This window comes from Pempheris klunzingeri, chromosome 5 (assembly GCF_042242105.1).
Source record: "Pempheris klunzingeri isolate RE-2024b chromosome 5, fPemKlu1.hap1, whole genome shotgun sequence".
Taxonomy (NCBI): Eukaryota; Metazoa; Chordata; class Actinopteri; order Acropomatiformes; family Pempheridae; genus Pempheris; species Pempheris klunzingeri.
Window position 1 is genome coordinate 18,638,935 of NC_092016.1, and position 17,516 is coordinate 18,656,450.

The 17,516-nt window shown below is 42.2% G+C and overlaps 1 protein-coding gene across 1 annotated transcript in view; it reads right to left on the minus strand.

The window, feature by feature from the left end:
* The window catches only part of b4galnt4a (beta-1,4-N-acetyl-galactosaminyl transferase 4a), a 119,552-nt gene that overhangs the window by 44,363 nt on the left and 57,673 nt on the right, over nt 1-17,516 (minus strand). Inside the window, exons 3-4 of the mRNA XM_070831226.1 lie at nt 9,220-9,318; nt 330-425 (exon numbers count right to left, since the gene is read on the minus strand). Coding sequence (XP_070687327.1) covers nt 330-425; nt 9,220-9,318 — 195 coding nt within the window. The remainder of the gene's footprint in view (nt 1-329; nt 426-9,219; nt 9,319-17,516) is intronic.

Here is a 17,516-nt window from a genome sequence, read left to right on the forward strand (position 1 = left end):
GACAAGCATTGGGATTGGTGAAGCGGCGCGTGCATGGGGCTCTAGTAAGTGTAAAAAGTGTTTGGAGAAAGGCGTCTTTTTCAAACCTTTCCAAAACCAAAAATGCAAAAGCAAAAGTACAAACACAAGCAGGTACATTATTCCCAGGTCTTTTATACTAATCTCTGGTCTGTTGTCTGAGAGATGGTAGGTGTAGCAACAGCAACTACAGGGGTAGAGGCTTTGCAAACAGTCCATTTAATGTATTTCTAGTGTTAATACATTTAGCCCACAAAAAGCACAGAATAGTAACAGACAGAGGGCCACTCAGGCTGCTCTGTAGTACTCACATGAGGGTACAGAGGGAAGTGCAGGTTCTTTCTGAGTTGGGCTATAGAGGAGCCACACCAGTCCTCAAACACATGCAGGTTGGCCTGGCCCTTATACTGAAAACACACAATTACACACAGAGAGGAAACAGGTTAGCGCACGCAATAACAACAGCATCACATTTCCTATTGAATAAGCAGGTTACGCCTCAGTGCGTCAGCTACTCGAGCTTCCATTCAGACTGCAAAATTGCCATTTGCGCTGGTTTCTGTAGATATGTTTTTGCGCTGGAATCTGTAATTTCTGATGGCTCCTTGCCAGGCATGAGAAATGAATTCTTGCTGACACGTGAATGCAGCGTGACGTTTCAAATGTTGTCACTGTCCTGAATAAGAAAAGGTGACATGGAGCTTGTGAGGAGTATCAGGGGGGGGAGTGTGAACTGAGAATGTCTGGAGCAGTTTGTCAGAGCTCATCCCCTGCTCATAGTCTGACATTTGTCTGAATTATACAGGGAAATCACAGGACACAGCAAGGACAGATGGTGAAACCAGTCTGCCTTGGGGTATAGTTTCCTCACACACACACACACACACACACACACGGGTCTGCTCATATACGAGAAGACATGACACTCTGATGACTCGTGTATCAAATTTACTCTGCTTTGGAAGTGAGGTGTTTTGGGTCACATACAACGTAAAGAAAAAAAAACCCTCCATAGAGCATGGCATAGACGACTATAATTTCACACACATAAACACGCAGCAAATACAAATTTAGAGTTCTGAAAGTGAAACGCACACCAGGGGGGTGGTGAAATATCCTCAACACGTAGCAGATACACAAGACTGTTTTTGTTACACACAAATCACAACATGTGACGTGAGGGCAAACAGTGGAGACCAGAGATGCACGGCACCAAAACTCACACGTGCACAACAGCTTAGTGTCAAGCCTTAGGAGGTTGTCTCAGCGATTTAATGGCCTGCAAACTCTGACTTTTCATACTGGATGAACTGCACCGACACACATTCGCATACTGTACCCACATGCGCCATCCTTTAATGCGTGACAGCAGTCCCAGCAGGCTGCCACTGTAATGCTGCCACAGATATTTAGAACATCACACAGAACTTAAGCAGAAAGCCGACTCTCACCAAAGTGCTTTAAAACGATGCAGTAGGGGTCCCTGTTTGGATCAAAGCAAAAGCTGGCTTCACTGTTTTGGCCCCATTTCATTTGATGAAGGTAGAATCTCTGTGTGCAGAGTAGCTGCAAGCTGTATAGTCAACAAGTGCGAGCTGTCAAATCAATCAATCAGGACAGCGAGGAAGTGACCTCATGACAAAGAAAACGCACATAGCCGCAAATCCTGTTGTTCCCTCATCAGAGGGATTAGAGGGGTGAGACAGGGTAAAAAAAACACAACCCAAAAAAAACCTCTCTGACTGCTGCTCTGCATCCATGTCTACATTTAAAGGAAAGACACGGTGATGGAGGGTGTCATGCTCCTTCAGTATTGCAGAGGCATTCAAACAGATGGCCTGACCCAAAGTGGTCCTTTTCATTTCTCTCCAGGCTCGGCGCGGTCAACTACGTGCCCGGCACACTGACAGCAGCATGGCAATTACAGCTCATGCATTAACCATGAGATATTTTTGTTGTGCAAACATGTCAGTCCAAAGCAGTGAGACTCCTGATTTTAGAGCTTTGATTTTTATGTGCACGCATTTGACTTTTTTCTGTCTTCTTTATCCCCGGCCGAAAGACTGGCGCAAACGAAAACCAGGAAGGGAAGGAACGGGGTCGTCAGAATAAAATCACAGACATGTGGGGAGTCGAAACAAGAATGTCTGATGTTTAAAAGGGAGTGGCAGGGATTTAGCAGACGGGACTAGTCCCTGTGTAAATATGCCTTATGTAAAGCTTTTAATAGATTTCCTGTGGGTTTTAAAAGCAAACCTTTTTCGGCCTGCCCCCCTCCTCACCCCTCCTCTTGTCAAACAGCAATAAGAGGGAAGCTTTAAAAGTCTCTAATTATTCACACACACATATCCCTGTGTAGCGCTGGTAAAGCTGCAGGCTGTAAAGTCGGCTTTCTGCTGGGGGGGTGCTTGTGTATAATTGGCTCTATTTTGAGGGTGACAGCACTGCAAGAGGTCTGTCTGTGCTCTGGCCTTAACGGGATGCAGAATGGGACAAGGAGGAAGTTCTTTTTTTTCTTCAGTGTCTCTGACTTAAACTCACCCTGTTATCCCTCTGCTTCCCTGACTGCTAAACTGCCTTTGCCTTGCTCCTGTTATGTCATTTGGCTTTTGTGCTGCCTCCGTCTCTCTCTCTCATCCTTCGGTACCACTGTCCCTGATGTTGTCTTCTCTTCCCTCTGACCTCTCTATTTCCGCCTCTCCATCCCTCCGCCTCTGACCGAGTGCTGCTAAAATTTGTCGATCTTGTTACACTGTCGTTAGCTTTCTTGAGCTAAGCTGTCTGCTTTCAGTTTTCAACGCTGTTGCTCTTTATCTCACTTTTTTTTTGTCTTCCTCCTGATTTCTCATTTTGGGGCGTGGCATAAAGTGACACACACATTAATAGCTTGTATAGAGATGGTGACGGGAGTGCTTGTGGGGGATTTTGGGTTTACGTGGTTGGGTGTGAATGTCTATGTGTGTCCTATTGGGTCAAAGTTGTGCAATGACAGCTTGTGCCTTTTAAAAAAACAGCTTTTTTGTCAGCTCATTCACATTCAGTAATTGGCTAAAGAAGAGACAGAATGACTGCTGCTGTCTTTCTTATTTTCTTCCCTCACTTTCATTTGTTCCCATTTGTTGGCTAATTGCAGGGACCTCCAGGCAAAGACAAGGACAACTAGGCCCTGTACTAGCACATTTCCCTCATTTGTAGATATAATGTACTGTACATATTGCTCTATGTTACTGCTAAAGTAGCATCAATATTTTGCAATTTCTAGGATATTGTTGATATCTGACGATTTTCTATGGATCTTTTAAGCTGATCAATACAAACAATACAATCTGTTTTTTATTTTACTGCTGTACACCAATGAATGACTCAATAGTCTGCATTCACTCAAGAAAAAGAGAACAGAGTGGAGCTGCAAATAGTATGAAGAATGTAGAAAACATGTACAATAAATAATATATTTGCTCTTTTGGGTCTTGTTTTTTTCTTTTCTTTTTTTTTTACTGCAGGTGCAACCTTGAAAGCTTCCCTGTAAGATAATAACTCTCACGCAGTGAAAATTAATTTTTGGAAATGTCAAAAGGAGATATCCACTCTCTTCAATTATCGCAAAAGATTTCTACGAATGCCAAAAAGGTAAATATCTACTTTTTATACAAATTAAAGGAAAACATTTGCATGTTTTTGCTATGTAATGCTGTATGTGAGTGTGTGTCAATGAGTGAAGATTACACTCAGACTGAAAAGCCTGAAAAGTGTGGTGTACCGTGTTTGCCATTTGAGAATACACCTTAAAGGTCCCATATTACACAAAATGTCCTGATAATCTCTGCTAAACATAAATAATATGTCCCTGCTGTACCTGGAGTATGAGAAAAGACCATCATCTCTCTTTTCTCCTGCTCCGTCTTTCAGAAAGTACATGTGAAAACGCTTCATTTAGATTTCACTCCCCTTATCATGTCATAAGGGGATCTGATGATCATGTGACCTCCTCCAGCCCTTCAGTCGGCAGTCGTGCACACTGAAAACCTCCTGAGTCTAAGCTCACTCTCCACCATTGTTTTATCCTCACTAATTCTGGCTCATGGTAACATGAAGATGTCAAAGGTGAGAGTGAAGCAGACAGACTGTTCTTCAAAAAACGGAGCGTTCAAACAGGGGCTGAAAATAGCTGCAGTAACCACGTCTGGTGTGAGAAAAGTAATGTGTTTTTTGAACATTAAACCATGTAAACTTGTTCTAGTAAGACCTGCAAAAATGGATGAACTTGGAAATGCGCAGAATATGGGACCTTTAACACGTTGAATAAAAATGAGTGAAGTGCTGTGTACTTTAGATAATTTAGGGACCACCTGCACATAGGCTGAAGAAGTCTCATTGTTATTTTTCAGCTTGGAAAAGAAGACTGCACGTTCCCTATTTTATTGACCATTTAGTCCGTTTGTGTCCTGTACAGTGTCATTTAAAAAATATATTTTTTCATTTATTTGTCTATTGTTGTCAGTCTCTCTCGAGCCAGAACCCCTTTGTCCCTCCCTTGTCATCTTTATCTTCATCCACCTCTTCTTTCCTCTCATCACACTCTAGAGGTAGTCCTCACAGCTGTCCTATATATGTCTTAGTCTTAAGCTGACACAGTTTCAAAGCAACAGAGTGCCTATAGCTCTGTCTGCCATTAAATAAGACGGGGGGAGAGAGAGAGATGGAGAGAAGCCATTGATGCCATCTGTCAAATATGAGGAGTGAGGCACGAAAAGAGACAAAAAAGACAGGATAGTGGGAAGTGACAGGTGCACAGGAAATAAGCGGTGTAACAAAGCAACTGATTGATACAGACACTTTAAATAAAGTGTAGAGCATAGAGTATACTGGTCAGATTAAACAGCACTATCTTCCTCAAGCCACACATTCCCCTGCATACCCACGTCTCTGTGAGCTCGTCTTAGCATATCTCAGTCTCCACTGCCTCCACTCCAATATCTCCTCTCTCTCACCCATCTGGTCTCACTATCAACTGGAGCACAAATCAGACTCCCTCTTTCCTCTCCTTCTCCTCTCTTTCCTGTCTCCCTCTCTTGAAATCTGGTGCAGCCTTCTGCGCTCCTGTTGGCAGTGGGGCATTGACAAATGGCCGCTCGGCACACCCACTGACGAGCAATAGCACCAACTGACACTGTAAATCCCTTTTGGATAAGAAAAGTGAGATGTGATGTTCCTGGCAAAGGCACGCTGGGGTATATACAATACTACTCAGCTTGCTCCCCCAGGGCATATACTGCAGGAGAGATGGTATTACAGCTCAGTTGATACATCATAACATATACTGTGCTGCGGTTTACTGAGCAGCTATGTTTAAATGTAAGTGCTGAATGACTGATCACATGATACATGTTACATTTGAGTTATTCCCTCTGTGGTTACGACAGGAATGCTAATGCTTGAACACATATTACAGAATCTCTCTGTCTGAATGTCTACAGGGCATTTAGCGTCTCCCTGCCTATCTCATATTTCTCTGCCCATTAGTAATTTAGGAAAAGGGAAAGAAAAGAAAGTGGGATAAGTAGGTAGGGACTGCGAGGAAAAGGGGGTTGTCAAAGGCACAGGGGTTGGAAAGAAGAGATCATATGGGGAAAGATAATGAGAACTCATTTAACACAGAGGAATGAAAGAGAAATGGAAGACAAGGTTCATATGATCTAGATTCTAGCCCCATCAACTACTATAATGAGGGTTTGTATAATCTGCCATCTGTCCTACAATTACATGTCTTCTGTCATGCCAGGGATATAACATGAGGGGGATGGATGTGTCCGCAGCAGATACGTCGAACTGAGGAACGCGATACACAGAACAGAGGATGAGCAGAATTCCTTTCGTCTCCTACAGCAAGCTGTCGATCATTCACCCGACTGTAATGAGAGGCCAGTGGCAGAAATCACATTTATGCCTCCTGTTTGTCTATTTGACTAATTAGCATTTTGGATAGACTGGCAGAAGAAAGACAGACAGACACAGGGAAGAGTGAGAAGAGACAAATATCGTTTTCTGCATCATCCCCCTGTGTAGTCACTCTCACGTTATTGCGGGATGATGGGAGGGTTGGAGACGAGAGAAAGATCTAATTCCTCCTCCTGTCTTGTCACTGCATGTGTTTTAGCGCGTGGAGCCAGCTGTGACAAACGCTCCCACCTGAGTCATGTGTCTGTGTTGTGCCACAATTTTCCTCACTTCACCCTTGAGTGGTAAATAATATGCTGCCCAAAATCTGCAATACAACATCCCCAGCTTTGCTTCTTTTTTTTTTGTTTGTTTTTACAGTACAAGAGCCAGAAAATCAGACATTTGAGGCCGTCATTCAACTAAAGAGACTGTCATCCCCCAACTATCCCCCGCTGTAGTTTGTTTAACACGTCCCGGATATCAGATTAAAATCTCAGTACATATTTACTATACATATGGGATGATGCTTTGATTCATGTTAAATCTGTGCTCCCTGCGGCTTTAATGTAACATGTAAAGAAATCACAAAAGCCGCCCGATATCAAAGTCCACAACGAATGAAGAGTCACTAATCCCTCTTACTATAACTTTCTTTCTGCTCCTGACCAAAAAAAAAAAGTTCATTATGCTAAAATTCTCTCTGGATCCATGTCGGCTTTGCTGCAAATGACTGTTTATCCCTTCAAGCCTGGCTTCTGCTTGGCTCTCCAGAAGTGGGCCAGCTCTCTCTCTGATCTCTATCCTGTGTCAGTGTCCTTGACATTCCGGTGTCCTTGACAGACAGAGGATGTCCACTCTGCGGCTGCACGTCTACGCTAATCCACAGTCACCTCTGGGTGAGTCACCAGCAGTGGCTGAAAAACAACCTGCTGGAACCAACGACGGCCAGAGTCACAGCACTGTATTTAAAAAAAAAAAAAAAAGTGAGATTTGCCTCCTCTGTGTTTCTATTTATATCTTTCTAAGGGTGCACGCATTAGAAGAAATAAATTCAGCAATTTGATCATTTTGCTTATGCACAACCGCCTTTTTTTTGCGCATGTGTCTTGTGTGGATGTTTCTGGATGCCCGTGTGACCGCTGCCAGTCTGTGACAGCTGGCATATGGCACCACTCTACCTCTACCAGCCTAATTCTACCCTTCAGACCTCTGCCATCTTGGCCGTGCACCAGGAAAACAAGTTAGTGCTGGTAATTAGGACAGATAGCTAGTGAGGATAGCGAAGGAAGAACTGCTGCACTTCATGGTTTCTGACAGACTTGGCTTGGGCTCGACATGGCAGAAGTCTGAGATAAGAGAGGAATAGATTCTTGAGGATACAAGTTCATAGAGACGAATGAAACATTTGATAAAATGATGCTGGATTTGTAGAATATTCACAGAGACTAAATGGCATGTTGCTTTATGAGTAGGCTGGAAATGAGTCAAAGAAATGTTATGTTGACTTCTACAACTGAGCTTTGATGCTTGTCATGCCTAATGTACTGTAAAATGTAGTTGGTGTGGTTGCTGCAAAATTTATTTGCCCTTTTGAGGCTGCTTCACTTTCTTCCAATCCAGACCATAAATAAGAAATCATGTTTGGTCAATGAAATCATGCACATGTCTTTTAAGTGCAAAAGCGCCCTGTGGTTTACACAGTTTTCACATACAAAATGTTAAAACAGAAAGCACCGAAAAAAACAGGATTTTCATAATAAAGCATCTTGCTGTGATCAGACCATGAAAGCCATTTACATTTGTGCAATTAGTCTACTTGGTCCAGATACAGATAGCTGGCTTGGCTGCAGTCCTAGCTTGGTTGTTTCGTATCAATGTGACGTCTCATTTTCTTACTAGCATCATTTTTAAATAATGACCAAAAGCATCATCCACAATTAGATGTGAACCCCTCAATATTTAAGCATCGCATGTTTCTGGACAAGATGAAACAGATATTCACATGTGATTACTTATGAATGCCTTGTTTTGCTAAAACAAAGTAAGAAATCATAAGGATGTGGCTTATTTGTGCATCTTGGCATGAAATTTTTACCTGATGGAAAATTTTGTGATTGATGTATTGTGTGGCTGAGACAAGGCACAACACAAGACCGGCTTACCCTGGAGAGTCTGCTGAAAAAAACACAAGAGCCACTCTAACATTATCAGAAACTACTGTGTCCAGCACCCCATGTGACGATGCTTTGTGCAGAAGATTACATGCATAATGCTTTGAGGGGTCAGTGTAAGTACAAGGCAATGAATTCTGTAAAAAAAAAAAAGTATAGTGTTGCTGCACTCAAAATGATCCACTTGAAAGTAACTTATGCAACAATAATTTCCTATTATCCATCTTAAGCTGTATGTAGGAACTGTTTCTCTACAGTTTGCCTAGAACAACAAACTGTGGTGTTCAGCGGAGATAGTTAAACTTTACCCCAGGTAGTGTATGAGTAATAAATCATATTTTGTAGATTAGGCTTGCAGACACACACACAGACGCATCGCGCCTACACACACACACAAACACACACACACACACACAATCCTTTAATTAAACTCTGCTGAACAGGTTACAAATCTAGAGCCTCCTTCCTTATCACAAATTCGCTGCTTAATTGCCCTGTCTGCTGGTCCCTTTGTTACAGTGGGTGTGTAAACCACATCACTAGGAAGAGCTGAAAAATTAGGAAGAATCAAATCAACTTGTAATCTTGAGGTCACGGGTGCCTTTATATGTAATCAACTAATGGTTATGGATGAAATATCATCATCCTCACACAATAATTTATCATCATTCATAACCATAAGGTACAATTTCTTCTTCCGATAATACTGCCAGATAATGACTGGATCTCTGTCTGACCTCAAATATCAACTTCGCTTAAAAGGACAACTGAAAGAAAATGGGAGTAAGACATCTGCAGCTAAATTAGATTTCACAAAAAGCAAACGCTCAATTACCAAGCAAGTGATAAAGCGGCATTCATAAAACCATTTTTACAAAGGTCAATCACTGATAAAAGTTTGGTGCATGTATGCGTGGTTTAGCTGATGAGGCACAAATTTAATTTGCAAATTTAAAGCCACGGATGGACCTCGATATAATAATCCTTATCTGTCAGACAGATGAAAGAGAGGGGCTAAAAAAAGATGATTAAGGGATAAGTGCAAGGCTGAGATAGGGGAAACAAAACGAGAGACAATGGCTTATACTACCTCCGGTTTCCATGGCAACTTCTTGTGGCGTTGGCTGAGGAACTTCCTGATGTGGGTATGGTCTCTGCCATCAGCTCGTCCTGTGATTGGCTCATCATCCTTGAAAAAAATACAGCAGAAACAAAGGCACACTTACTCCTTTAACTACAAAACTAGTCCCCACAAAAACGACACACTGAAATGACACAGTGAAAGAAGAAGACAAATGAATGGCGGTTTAAAATCTCAGTGGCTACAGGCTTCAGCCATCCATCCATCTCTGCATGCGGGCATGTATTCATCCATCCACCATTGAGGTAATGTGACTTTTCTCCATAAGCTGCATAATTAATATATGAGATGAAGCAGCGTCATTAACTAAAGCCCTCTCAAATTCAGGGAAGCACTATACTGTGCATAACACACAGCTGAGAACACACACAGTCCCCCAGTAGGCTACTATTAAAGCCCTGTGGAATATCCTCTTCACCATTCACTCCTAATCCAGCATTTGACTTGATCTTAATCTGCAATATACTCTAACAAACCACACTGCCGGCCAAGATCTGCTCTCCAGGGAGTCTGAACTCTCCCCCTGATCTGGGATTTATCCCGGCGCTCCGGCCAGAGCACTGCAGGCCTCTTCCTCTGTGGCCTGCTAAGAGGCATGCTAATGTTAATGCTGTGGTGTGACTGGCAGGACAGAGCAGCGTGGAGCACAAGTTCTTAGGCAGCTACGAGGAGATAAAAGGCTTCCTGGTTCCCAGAGGAGGAACAGAGTCGCAGGGCTGTTGAACGAGTGGCGACGCATCCTCCATTTAGCAGGAATGTCAAAGAGAGGCATACCTCCACTGAGACACGCCGGACAGTTTTTCAGCAACTCTGAAATGAAGGACTTTTGTCGAAAAGTCACTAGTGTTTGCAAAAGAATCAGAGGAGAAAAAAGACATTTTTTAGAGTGGTAGAGCTACAGAGGCTGAGCTGTCGGATGCCAAGCCTTTGATTACTTTTTTAACTTCCAAGGGAGATAGATGAAGGAGGGCAGTGAAGGTAATGATGAAGAAATGTGACAACAGGCTCCCCTCCTGGCTGACACCATAAGGGAAAGTAAAGTGCCTGATGTTTGTGTGTAGACAAAAACTAAAAAGAAACACACTCCAGCAATACACAAACACACGCACAAACAAAACATTCAGTGAAGGACACAACATTCATAATGCATCAGCTGAAGTCTTACATGAAACAAAGACAGTGGAAGTAAAAAAGTGCGAGACAGGTCAGTAAAATACAAGGCACAGACAAATCATGAATTGTTTGAAAATGCTGGGAAACCTGATTTCAATACCTGAAACAATATGACTTTTTTTTTTTTTACACATACAGCATGTTGAAAAATGTCCATTTATCCCCATACAATTAGAAATATAGCCATGATGAAAAGAATGCCCACATTATTTAACAAGTATCAATGTCTAGAATACTGAATGCTATTAAAAACCTGTTCACGTTAATCTACAACAGAGTTAAAGGGGGATTTGCAGGCTTGCTTGATCTGGTTGCTACGTTTTTATAGAGTCCCGGTCTCAAATCCCGTGTGTTATTATTAGGGGCTACACACCCACTGTCCTAAGGTTGACGCCCAGAAGTGTCCCAAACACAACTAAATAAGAAAATACAGACAGGATCTCTACAGATACAGACGCCACCGCACACTTGATGTGATGATGACTGAGAGGGATTATGTTTGTATGAGTCTATACATTGTGTTTCAGCAAAATCTTACTCATTCTGCCTTTAAATATCTTTGTAAGAGTAAGAATGAACTATAAGCCTGATCTTTTTTAACGTTTCATGTCTGCAGCCGTTTGTGGTGCTGTTTTTCTTGTCTTGAAACACAGCAGAGCCTGTTGTCTCCATCCATTACAATACAATTTAGACATTGGACAGTCACTGTGACAACGTGTGCTTACTGTGAACAAACCGCGAACCAAGAGCTTATTGTTTCGTGCCAATGACAGGGAGTTACCGAGTCAGCTAATCAGATTTCACTATTAGAACAGGCGCGATGGTTGTTTGACTTATGAAAGATTATCCCTGTAGGTAAAGAACTTTGTGATCTGTGGTTACTGATTGTAATTTCAAGAGACAATGTTTAAGGAATAACACGCTGTCATCCCTAAAAGATCAAACTCTTAATCGCTGCGTGGATTTGGACCGTAATTCACACAGGCACCACTTTCCTAAAGCGATGCCTCAGCTCGATCCAACTCTAAGTCTGCTTATCGATGCAATAATAAAAGCTACAGTTAAACTCATTGACCTGAGGTTGCACTACATCCTTCATCTGCTGCATCTCTTTCCCCTCTGCACATCAACTTCACACTTCTGCAAGATGTTGCCATTACTTTATAGCGTCTTACTAATACTCATTTCTGCAGAGTAACAATCTCTAAATTATAAGCAGATCTACATTTTTCTGGCACTCGTCCCAGAACTGTGCTATCAAGTTTCACTGATAATTAAAGTTGATGCTAAGGGGCCTGTCAGATGGCCTTATGTATTAAACATTGCATCAAGGCAAAACAGGGAATATCAATCACACTGATGAGACTGCTTATTTATCATATGTTTACATCTATTTACCTTGCTGACTTTCACTCAAATTGAATGAGTAATGTTATATAACAATGTGTGCATTTGTCTGCTATGGGAGCAATGCATCAAAGGCAGGGATTTAATTTAATTGCAGCTAAACTAAGTTGTTGCACGTATGAGCAGAGTTGTTAATCTCAGAAGCATTGATTGATAAATTAGCTGTCCCATCACAGAGCGTGTGTCGCCGTTATCCATCCATCCCACCGGCCAAACAGCTCACTCTAGTGGGTGCTAGCCTCCCAGTTGTTTCCGTCAAGACTCCTCACGTTCACAATTCGAATGAATGACCTTGCTGATCCTAGACCAGAGAAACAGCTGGAGCCGGTGTCCTAGAATACCAATGAGGTTAATTAATCTCCCTTATTAAATACAAACAAGCACCAGTCTGCAGGGAGGCGGGGGGGCACTGTGTGAGAGAAAGAGGAAAGGGTTGGATAGAGCAGAGCAGAGATCTGGGGCTCGTTTCACAAATCTCTTCACGCCCCCCCCCCCAACCTCTCGCCCACCCAACCACCCACCCACCACGATTACCCCTGTGAATGAGTTCAGCTCAGACGGTTCCCATAAGTCCACAAATCATAGTTTCATTTCCAACGACCTGCAATATGAAAACTGATAACCAGTGCGGAATAATTACATTATTCTCAATTTTTCATTCATGTTAACCACCACAGAGATATACAGTATGTTAATTAGTAACTCCATAATAATAATGTCCATGCTGAACATTTTTCATCCTCTAGTCTTGCTGAATCAACAGCAGCTCCTGATTATTGGGTGTTAATAGCTCATATTGATATATGTAGCTGGAGGCAAAGATACCTGGATGACATTTAGTCTAGCAAAGACTAATCAAAATGACTTATAACCCAAAAAAGAAAAGCTGTGAGGAAAGCTGCTGTCATCTGTGATGGTCTAAAATGTAGAATGACTTTGATACAGAAAACACATATTCAGATACATCAGACTGTGCACCAGACAATGTTGGATAAGAATGTGACAGCACATCACCAGACACTTCCTATCTATGTGACAAGATGGCACTGGCTGTGATGCATAATCTAAGAGATTTCTACAGGGGGAAATAGAGAATGAAGATACAAAAGAAGTGGCAGACTGGAGATAGAGAATAAGCAACGTAGCACAAGACAGATGAACCCAGGAAAAAGAGAAAAGGTGACCAATACAAATAAAAGGAAAAAAAAAAAGAAAAAAGACTACGAGAGGACCTTTGATGGGTAGTGCACCATGTGTTGTACACTACCTATGTGTTTTTTCCTCAGAAATCACTCTGGGACAGCGAATGTCTGACGCAACTATGGACTGACAGAATCCCCTTCCCACCTCTCTTTAGTGAGCAGACCAAACAGACCAGTGTCTGTGTAGTTCCAGTGGTAGTACCGCAAAGCTCACCACCGTCATTCTATTTGTGATGTGGCTACAACTAAATAGATGGATTTTCAGCTCACAGTTCACAGAACCTCACCATAGACATTCAGCTCCCCTACAATAAAGTTGTATAATAGGAAAACACATAATCGTAACTTGTTTGTAACATCCTGACATCAAGTTAGTTGAAATGAATAATGCCCACCCAGTGCCAAGTTCACTTGAATCAAAGCTAAAACTGGGACAAAGGCGAGTTCTCATGGCCACAGTGAGGCTTGCCACTCACTCGTTATAAAAAGCCAGCTATTGCAACAAAACATAGTAAACTTACCTCACCATATCCAAGGATAACCTCTCAGCTAGCCTTGTATGAAATGCTAAAAAGAAATGTCAGAGCGCTATTCAAAAAATGAAACGTAGGTGGGGGGTTGATTTGAATGTGATTCCTAACATTTTGCTGCTTTCTAATAATTGCTTGGAATTTACGGAATGATTATGAATAAGGAAAACTGACTGAAGAGTCATCCATTGTATTGTAAAGAACAGATGAAGACCAGAGTGTAGGGACTGTTGCGGCTTCTCACATGCTGGGGTCCATTGGTCTTCAGTAACAAAAAGAAGTGCAGTGCAGGGAACAATGAGGAGACCTGTGATTTTCTAAATGCTGCAAGATGACTGAGGGAAGGAAGTCAGATAAAGACAGAGATGATCTGGCTCACTTTTATGTCTCTGGTTCATACCTTAGAGGACCAATTACACCTCAACACAGGGAGGTAGAGATGCATTAAATTACACTCACAGGAGTCCTGTGGGGATTCAAAAGCGTGTCTATGCAAGTCCCTAGAAACTATCATGGGAAAAAGGAGCTGTGCAAGACTTAAGGTGATTATTAGAAATGTCTTCAGTGTGACACAGTACATATGCACCATTGCAACACAAGGCTTGCCAACACATACCTGTATGAAACAGTTTGTGAACTGGCATACATGTGTTGTCCTCATGTACTGTCAATTTAATCCCTCTGGTATCATGTTGCGTTCGAAAGCAGCAAGTTGACACAGCCAGAAACAAGGTTGTATTAAACTGAAATGACCTCTATTGTTTTGGAAAGCAGGGAAAGCTGGCTGATGAGAACTGGGCACTTTGATAGATGTCTTACATTGGCACATCAGCAAACACTGCTGGAAACTGAAATTTAATTTTTGCCTGCAGACTGCCATATGTTTATGTGGCTGTTCCGGGTGTTGGCTAATGATTAGGATTGTCCTGGGAACCACCTCAGTGATCCTGGATCAGCATTCAAGAGCGCTGAGAGGTTGAATAAATCTGCGCCCTGATCTCACAATCAGCCGTTCTAGTCTATTTCAGTGAGAGTGCAGCTTTGGGAGCCCCGATACCTTTACATCCAAATCCCTATTCCTTTTAACAAAGTGGCTGGCACTGCTGAATAGAAATCAGCCCAAGCTCGTTCAGTTAAACTATTGCAGAACAAATCCCAGCCAAAAGAAAGAAGGAGTGCAACTATTTTTGTCTCGCTGCTTGCATTATTCATATAAGAAATTACATGCCGGTCAATGGAACAGTAGAAAGGCTGAGAGAGGAAGAGAGGGAGAAAAATGGAACATAAATAAGGGACGACTGCAGTCGACAATAGGAGTGATAGAGTCAGTGGCTCCAATTCATTGGTTGGAAGATTAATGGTGCAGAGATGAGTGCAGCAGGGAGACAATAAGACACAAAAAAGGAGAAGGAGGAGAGAGGGAGGGAAAGAGAGAGATGGACGGATGGCGAGAAGAAAAACTGCAGACGGTTGAGCGAGAAAGGGCAATTATTATCCTGCATTGATTTTAATGTGATGATGATGATGAGGACGCTTGGGCATGCATCAGTGTGATCTAGTGTGTAGAAACACAAGGCCGCCTTGGACTGTATGTGTGCACCCACGCATTCGTTCACGGTTCTACCAACATGGACATGAAGCACATATTGAATTGCATGTATGAGTGTGTAATTTATTGATTTAGGTCCAGGATAAAAGGTGGTAGGACTTAACTGTCATTCCTGAGTGGACATCAATACCGCAGGCATGTAAGGACAATGGATGTGAGCAGCAGTGCAATCTCTCTCGGGATCAATAGTGGTCTGAGGAGCTTTGTTTGTGTTGTGTGTGTCACCTTTGGTCACTCGGGTCTCAGGTCCTCTAATTTTCAATCTAGATTTATTGTCTCAAGCGCCTTTTGCCAAAGATTAGAGTTTATTTATTATCTAAATACATTTTACTCAAAGAGGAGTTGATATGTGGTGTCACTTCTTTGTGAGAAAAATAGGACTTCTGGTCTAATGCTTCACATGCACTAAACTATTAAAAATATTTGGCTGACTGTTTGAGGACAAAATTCAGCTTTGAATTTGCACTGCAATTAAAATTGTCTGAGAGGTGCTTCAGGAAAAAATGCTCTGTGCAAAGACAGCTAATAGTGGCTTTCATCATTATGAATTCAATGCAAGTCAAGCTTGAATAAGATGCAGGTCAGATTAGTGGAAAAAGAAGTAATGGTTGGAAGGGGACAGAAAGCAGATGCAAAGGGTAGAGAGAAAGAGAGAGCCAAGATGAGTTTGAATCCAGCCTTATACCACGCTTTCTCTTTGTTGGAGACCTGCATTTTTTTACTGTCTGAGTAACTAACTGTATTACTTTGTACCTTTTCTCTCACGGTAAGGTTTGGAGGAGAAAGAGGAAAAAAGAACAGAGGTCTGATGTCCATATTAGCCCTGGGTTTTCTGTCCAGGCTGATTATTGCTGATGGGGTGTGACACGGGGCAGCTGGCAAACAGAGCAGGCAAACAGTCAACTGCCAATCATCCTCAACCTGATTGGTGCTCAGTCTGACCTAATCAACGCTGAGCCTGCTGCAGAGAAACTGAGGTGGTCTCAAACAGAGATGGACACGTGCACATAAACCAACAAACATGCTGGCCCCGCTCTAATGAGACGGGTGTGTTCACAGAGATGGTGCATCAACTTGTATGTAGTATTTTTCTGAGCTGTTTTCCTCAGCCCTAAGTGGAGAAAACAAATGGATGGATAAATGTTGTTTTTCACTAACTGCCAAAACTTTTTTTTTTTTTTTTTTTTTTTTTTAAACATACAATCCTTTCGGTACTGGCAACACTGAGCTCATTGTACAGGCACATATTAAAAAGCACCTGGCTGCTGTTTTGGCAGAGCAGAGCCCCTCAAAAGGTCTACCGTTTTTCAGAAAAAACCCTGATGTCGAGTGCTTTATTGTCAGGCAAATGCAGCATAAAAAGGTAAAAGGAGAGAGGAAACAAAGTTCTTATTCAAAGATTTGATTATTTAGTGAGTCAATACTAGATGCTATGTTAGGCTTGCAGGCAAATGTAAAACAATGTCAAACATAACGAGGCAGAGAAGTGTCAAATCTGGCACATTTTGGGAACATCTGTTAAGTGCTTATTTCACACAACCGTTTTGCTGGATTCTAGACATGCTAATTGGCTTAATAACCAGCTGGATCAGATGCTATGTCACAGAGCCTAATCTGAACTTGTCTGCTTGTGTGGATACAGGTGCACGTTGAGTGAACCTCAAGCAATTTTGCCACTTGTGCCCCCTGCAGGCAAAGGATTTCTATTTTCTATAGCTGTTTTTATTGCTATCTCTGAGCAAAGATAGTATCTGTGTGTGTGTGTGTGTGTGTGTGTGTGTGTGTGTGTGTGTGTGTGTGTGTGTGTGTGTGTGTGTGTGTGTGTGTGTGTGTGTGTTTGTGTTAAGAAACTGCATCAAACTGTGTGTTTATCACAGCATTCAAAACCTCAGCACATTTGGTGGTAGGACATCAAAGCATAAATGTAAGATACTAAGCTATTCCCTTCTCCGCCCACACTACACCAAACAGCTTCCTTGACCTAAAACCAAGGATGTAATTTGATGCAACTCGCAGTCCATGCCCCCCACATGCACACGCACATCCACTAACACACACACACACACACACACACAGAACTCGCCATCATGTCTCTAGTTAGTGAAAGGAAACACATTAAAATGCTGAAGTGAATTATGAATGTCAGACCGTCCGATACTGAGGAATCTTCTGGAGCTTTTAATGTGGAAGTGGCCCTTCATAACCTCAATCACACTCAAACATGAATATGAATTCACATGCGAACCAACCAAACCCAATTCCATAGCAGACACTCACAAATACAACACGTTTACACTTAGATCTATATACTCAAAAAGACCTACA